General features: G+C 40.2%; 1 protein-coding gene across 2 annotated transcripts; it reads right to left on the bottom strand.

Annotated features, from left to right (window-relative positions):
- Nucleotides 1-3,191: 3,191 nt before the first annotated feature.
- On the bottom strand, nt 3,192-6,833 carry LOC308114978 (uncharacterized protein). 2 transcript variants are annotated; one of them, XM_080472259.1, is made up of 5 exons: nt 6,644-6,833; nt 6,202-6,561; nt 5,750-6,088; nt 4,427-4,765; nt 3,192-4,340 (listed from the first exon to the last, which is right to left on the bottom strand). In XM_080472259.1, the coding sequence occupies exons 1-5, from the start codon at nt 6,705-6,707 to the stop codon at nt 3,982-3,984; spliced, it is 1,461 nt and encodes a 486-aa protein (XP_080328385.1). In that variant the 5' UTR covers nt 6,708-6,833; the 3' UTR covers nt 3,192-3,981. The 2 variants fall into 2 exon arrangements, with proteins under 2 accessions (XP_080328385.1, XP_080328384.1); XM_080472258.1 differs by having other exon boundaries at nt 3,199-4,340; nt 5,750-6,109; nt 6,644-6,830.

Here is a 6,833-nt window from a genome sequence, read left to right as displayed (position 1 = left end):
TGGCAGAAAACAAGAAAGTGACAAATGTTTGTAGGGCATTCCGTATGTTTGTCCTGAAGACTTGTCACCATGTGACGTTTGAAATCTGTTTTCACTGGTTTCTATCTTTAAAAGTCTCATTGATAACAACTCCACCAGTAGGCTGAAAACAAATCCTGGTTAATGTCAATGTTATGTAAATGTTAATTCTCTAGAGTGCACACATACACACCCACACACACATTGAATATAACTTGTTTCCAGCATGTTTGTATGTTTATAGACGTTTTAAAAAGGTAAAGTAGGGGAAAACTCAATACTTTTTTTAAAACAATCAAGCATCTTGAAACATGAATCCATGTATATTTGACCTCCTCTTTTGGACACAGGCTATAGATGACAGATCGCTGCAGAAAGACACAGTCACTCACACACATATACAGACAATTTCGAGCTGTGAATTAACCAATCTACCATGTTTTCAAATTGTGTACCTGAAAAAAACAACAACTTAGAAAGGCATTGGGAAAAGGCCAGGCCATTGGCTGATGGCTTCAAACAGGGAACCTTTCTGGTGTGAGGTGACAGCACTAACCACTTCATCTCAATTACTGCTCATTTTTTAGCACATCGATTGTATTTTTCATTTTGAATAAATAAAATATGGTTGCAACAAGATATCTCAATTAGTTATACTTTAAATATGCCAACATACACTTGAATACATTTTAATATCCAAGTAATTATTTGAAGTTCTGATCTTTAAACAGAGGTCATTAATAAAGGTCTGGAAGTGCTGCGGGAGTTTGGTTTTGATTTTCTAGACACTTTTTATCACATTCATCATTAACATCAAAGATGTGCTGCAACGCTATGAAGACAGTTTTGGTAAAGTGGTGAATATAATGTGATGACATCTGTACGTATGGCTTCATTTTTCTTTGCCAAGCTACGAGCTTGGTCTATGAATAGTCTTACCCTGGCAGGAGTCTCACATTCCTGGTCACTTGCTCCTGTTTTTGTCCCACAACAATTGTAATAACCATTTTTAAATGATGAAAAACAATTCTTTAATTAAAAAGGCTGTCGAAAGCAGGAGCAAAGAAAGTGTTTAGTTTTTTTTTGATTTGCAGTTTGTATTAATAAACAGTATGAGTATTTGAAATAAAAGAACACTGACGTAACCCTCCGCTGGGACAACAGTGGCGGCAGAAACCCCCTCCTTTTAATGAATGTGAGACTCTTGCACAAGTGGAAAAAGAAAAAAGTAAACTGAGATAAAATAGGTTGATATAAGTGGTCATTTTTGAATCAGATGTAAATAAATGCAAGAATTCCCAAATCTTCACAATCCCAAAAAATGTCAAATCTATCTAATAGGGTATCGGATAGTTAAATAATTTTTGACCGCTATGTAATGAAAATATGAAAGTTCAAACATCTTTGAATCCAGAAAAGACCCCCAAAACAATCTATGAAGTTTTTCATCATGAGTTGTATTGCGTCTGATCCCTTTAATCCTCCTTTTAATCTAAACAGTTCAGAGGAAGTTTGTGAGAGCCGGGGGCATGATGTCCATCCACAACTCCTGAGTACAGAGAAGTATTACAAGAATTGCGTTTGGACAATCAGCTCCAGATTCCCAGTTGGAGGCAGATTGAGCTGCAATAGCATCCTTTAGCCCGGGGATCAAATCCTGCAACAGATGGATGATGAGATCGAGCGTCATTCAAATATTAATGAAACAAGTGCTGCGATATCTGCTGTAAAATCTGTGGAAGTTTTCAATCATTGCTCAACAGCAGACCTGGAAAGTTGATTCTCCCTCCATATGACTTACTGATAAACAGTTAAAAGCAGTGTAAACTATTCCAATACTTACATGATGAGCAATCACTAATATAGTAATGATAGTCCCAGGGATATTAATCGGCGTCCCTGTGTCTTAAACTCTTCTGTTTTCTAAGCATGTCGTGTGAAGTCCACTCCGCTCTGCGTCCATCCTCGACTGCTACTGCTTCAGTTTGCCTGTCCTCTCTATGTTCTCCGACTATCCATCTCATTTCATGCAGTAGTGAGGTTACCTAAGAGACCGGCCTTCAATGGAGAAAATCTCCTTTTCTACAATTAACTGGGAAAGTGACAGAAGGAAAAGAAGGGTGGGCTCTATAGAGGGGTGCAGGCCCGGGGTAAAAAAAAAGAAAAAACAAAGGCGTTAGAGGAAAGGGAGAAGTGCGCATGGCAGGTAGTGAGATGTGAAGTTTGAATCTTTTTTTCAAGTCATTTTAGTTTCAAGTTCAGAAATGATTAGTCACAATTGGCAATTCAGAAGCACGGGTTTTATTTGAATGTTACTGATCTCTCCTTTCATGTTACTTTGTTTAATTGGTGCATTGAGTGTTTTATCTGATCATCTGATTTGTACATTTGGGTGAAAATGACTTTAACCCTATGCATTAAATATTTAGTGAAAACTATATATTTTTAAATCTGGATTTGTGATTTCGACACACATTTTTAATTACAAGTTTCAAATTTTGGTTCATCCCGTAGCTGGGGGATTAGGCTGAATGAGGTGGCATTACACTGATCCCATTGGAAATGAGTTATGTCTAACCATAATCTCTAAATATTCAGAGGGAGTGACCACTGGGCGAGCAAGGAGAGAAAGTACACAAAAGGGTGTGGCGTGGGAATGTGGCCAGGGGTCGGGAGTGAGGGTGAAGGGGTCAAAGGTCAGAGCCAGCTGGACAGCACACAAGAGGAGCGGAGGGTGAGAAAAGGAGGGGAGGGGGAGTCCAGAGGCTGGGAGACTGGACCCAATGGGACATTAACATTGAACTGACGGGAGGCTCACTGACCAATACCCACTCTCGTGTGTGTGTGTGTTTGGGGGTGGGGTGGGGGTTGGGGGGGAGGGGGATCACTAAGCTGCGACGCACTCGTGTAATGGTCCGTAGTAATTGACAAGTGACAAGACCCTCATTACGGATGCAAGAGCAGTTATCAAAATGCAGCGGGGCATTATAAGCGGTGGGTTCTGGCATTCAGGCCTGTGTGGAGTAAGTTGAGCCTGCCAAGCCAGAGAAGCATTAAATAAGTAACCTTTAGATCGAATAATGTTAAACTTTTAAGAAGGATCTTTACTGATTTGTGTGATGCAGAAACATATGTTAATACTTGGTTTAGATATTCACTTTTCTGACATCTTGCAGTAATACTCTTTGCACATTGTTTTATTGAATCACAAAAATTTGCCCACTGGCACGTTGAAACTTAAAAAAAGAAGAAGAAAAAAAAAAGTGATTCCAAAAGAAAAATATTACTAAAAATGACATTAATACAACAAATGGTGTCATGTCGTAACAGTTTTTTCATTTCACAGCTTGAATTGATTCAGTTACGCTGTCGTCGAGGACGCACATAAGATTTTTCGTATTAAACATGTCGAATCTTATCCTGCCTCCTGGTTTGGATGATGCTCTGTGTCCCTCAAGGCTGCAGACAGGAAGGTGAGAGTCTGTAAGCTGTGTCTTCTGAAGGTCAGGTCAGCGAGGGCAGCGGGCAGTCTGGACCGGGGGCCGCGCCGGCCAAAGCGGCCAAAAGAAAGAAGACTATCTGGGGGCCCAACGCAGGGGGTCAACATGCAAATAGTAACCTCTGGGAAGAAAAACCCTGAGCAGATCAATTTTCTCACATCACTCTTTGCTGCCCATGACTGTGAATGTGCACGCCTACACATCGCATAATGTTTTTTTGTTTTTTTTATGTCTAATGACATTCAGGCTCAACAATGGAGCAGGCAGATGTATTTCAACAAAGCCAGAGCCATGACATCATGTGGTGACACTGAAGAGAAAAAACACACACAAAAAGACTTGACTGTGGCGAACTCTTAAAACAACAGAACAACAACACACATACTACAAATATATTATTTTCCACCAGGTATGAGTTCTAATATATTTGTGATTTGAAAAGACACTTGGACCTCCACTGTCATTAATAACACACGGAGCACAGAAAATTCAGTTTTTCTGTCTCCGGTAAACCGACCCATCGCTGCCTCCCAGTGGCCTCAGCAGCGCCACTCGCGCCGCAGTCATATTCCCTCTCAGGTCCATGTCCTGGGGCCCAGTTCTGAAAGCAGCCGGGGAGCGACCTGATCCAGAACCAAAACTTGAAGTTGCAGGTGTAGCGCAGACCCAGCCAGACGTGAGCAGATGAGGCGTCCTTTGCCTTCTCAGCCACTTCGTCCTGAAGGCCTGCGGTTATGACGTGGACAAGATCCACATGGTGCTCCCTGCAGTAGCTCATGGCTTCAATCCATGTCATGTTTTTCTGAATCAAAATAACACTTCCTACAGAAACACAGCAAACACACTTTTTATTTTATATTCATATGCAGCAACGAAGACACAAAGAGCACATCATAGCGTAAACACACCTGAATGCCAAGTGTTCATGGTGGACATTTGATCTGTGGGTTGTGTATTCTTCATGTGTGTTGCTGCAGCTGAGACGGTCTCCGTGCTCGCTGTTACATTTGGCGTTTGCGTCGTTGCATCGCTGAGGTCTGTGCTTGGCGCAAACCGGGTGGTGTTCGGCACCGTGGGTCCCGTGGCACTTGTCGTTGTGGTGAAGACTTCAGGTGAGGTTGCCGGGTCGTCAGTGGACATAAAGGGATCAGAAGTCATTGGAGGAGGAGTGAGAGTGATGGTGTAATTTGTGGTGAATGTTGCTGCTGTGCTTCTTGAATTTGCAGTTGTTGTTGTTGATTTCCTTGCTGTGGAAAACAAACAGTTATTAGCGTACACAGTGAAGACAGGGATGGATGTTGGATTATGTTTTGAGCAATATTATCAACCTTATTCTGAGTGCAGTTCATTTTGTGATTTTGGAACGTTAATATCATCAGATTTGTATATTTTAATTGTCACTTGATTGAAGCTGTTAAGCTTTTATACATAGAAATCTCAGACTATGAGGATAAATATCCCAATGTTGCTGGTGTATGGATTTCTGTCTCACTCAATTTTTTCCAAGAACAATCTTCATTGTGACAATGTTTAGTATTTAGGCTGTTTTCTCAAAAGAATGATGCATGTATAGATGATCAAACTATCAGATCATTAAATAACTGTTGACCTGGACATCAGTGTTTTAATCTCTAGCCATGTAATCCTGTATCATGTTATCTTATAATTTGTCTTGTGTACAATTTGTCTACTTTTTAACACTTTATAAAGGGAAAAGCACCTGTAATTTCATTATATATGACATATAATGACAGCAAAGCTATTCAATTTAACATGCAAATTGGAAAATCTATACTTAAGGAGCATTTCCAGACAATAAACGGTTAAGTTTTATTTCTATCTGCATTCTGAAGTCTTACATAGTAATTCAGTGATTGATTTATTTAAGTATTTATGTCATGTTTCATTTCTGAAATCGTCTTTAAAATATATATTTTTTAATGATTATTAAGTAGATAATTCTGATTTGGGCACATTATCAAAATGTCCACAATAAAAACCTTTCATTTCAATGTGTCGACACAGAGAAACAAGAATGTTGTATTTGGAATAGTTCCAATATCTTATTAGGCCTCATTTACATATAAGAAGAAGAGAAAGAAATGTTGTACTACAAGTTCTACACTTTCACAGTGATTGATTTGAAAGAGTTATTTTTCTTCACTGTGTTTAAGTAATGATTTTCTGTTCGATCAGATTCTAATAGTAATATATAACGTAAAAAAACTTACCTCCATGACAAACAAAATCCCGTTTCCCTCTGCATTTTAGATCGTTCCACTGGCCTCCACCTCTGATTACAGCAACTGTACAGTTCTGACCCGTCAGGTAATTGGGCTGAACGGGTTTCCAGAAGCGGAATGATGAATTACTGCCATCCGACCAGATCCATGGATCTTTGAAGAGGCCGATCCATACGTTTTGTGAAGCGGACACATTTTGCACCGCTGTATTCTCTTCTGCTGAGTGTATGCTCACGAGATCTGACGATAAGCCCCTGCAGTGGCTCTGAGCGTTCCTCCACGATTTGGCTTCAGCAACAAAAACGTGACCGCCGGTATCACCATTATCTGCAAGACCAAAGTTTTGCACTTTGAACGCAAACAACAGTGTTGTTATGCTGTATTTAAACATGCCTGTGATCTTAAGAAAAGCGTCACTGAGAGGTCATCGCTTTACTCACTCTGACAAACAAACTTTCTTTGAGTTCCACAGTCGCTCTCGAACCACTCGCCATTCAAATCCATTGCTGCACAGGCATCTTGGTTATTTCCTTGCGGTTCTCCAGATCTCCACTTAAAAAAGTCAGTCTTTTGATCATTTGAAGACCAATGCCACATCCATACTCCTCTGGACTCCAGTCCTATCCAGGCTCTCACCGTCTTATTCGAAACCAAAGCGATTATGTTTTGCATATGTTCAGAGTTGGGAACTGTTGCTAAATCAGTGTACATCTCTCTGCAATAGCTCTTTGCGTCTTCGTAGCTTCTTAAGAGGTCAACGAAGTGGTACTCTAGAGATCCCAGGGTGAGGGAACAGAATACTGTGGGATAAGAAGCAGTCACAGCAGTTAACAATAGTAAAAAACATTGTAAGACTTTAAAAAAGTCATGCGTGGTACAAACCTGAAAATAGAATTAAAGACTGTGTTGAAGTCCTTCTCATCACAATAAATCTGTTTTCAGTCATTCTGATGGGAAACAGCAACACAATAATTAATGGCAAATCAAGAAAATACAATATCAGCGTATTGCTCTGGTTCTGCCCCGAACACGATGTGCTGTTTGCTCTGAGCGGCTCAGTGTCTGAACTAAG

The sequence above is a fragment of the Lipophrys pholis genome, assembly GCF_963383615.2.
Source record: "Lipophrys pholis genome assembly, chromosome: 9".
Taxonomy (NCBI): Eukaryota; Metazoa; Chordata; class Actinopteri; order Blenniiformes; family Blenniidae; genus Lipophrys; species Lipophrys pholis.
This window is presented reverse-complemented; position numbering and strand designations above follow the sequence as displayed.

Coding starts and splice junctions, on each gene's coding strand:
- LOC308114978 (XM_080472258.1), bottom strand. CDS start 6,707: ATGACTGAAAACAGATTTATTGTGATGAGAAGGACTTCAACACAGTCT. Junction 6,110..6,201: donor AAGAAAGTTTGTTTGTCAGA/GTGAGTAAAGCG, acceptor TTGCGTTCAAAG/TGCAAAACTTTGGTCTTGCA. Junction 4,341..4,426: donor CATGAACACTTGGCATTCAG/GTGTGTTTACGC, acceptor GTGTTTCTGTAG/GAAGTGTTATTTTGATTCAG.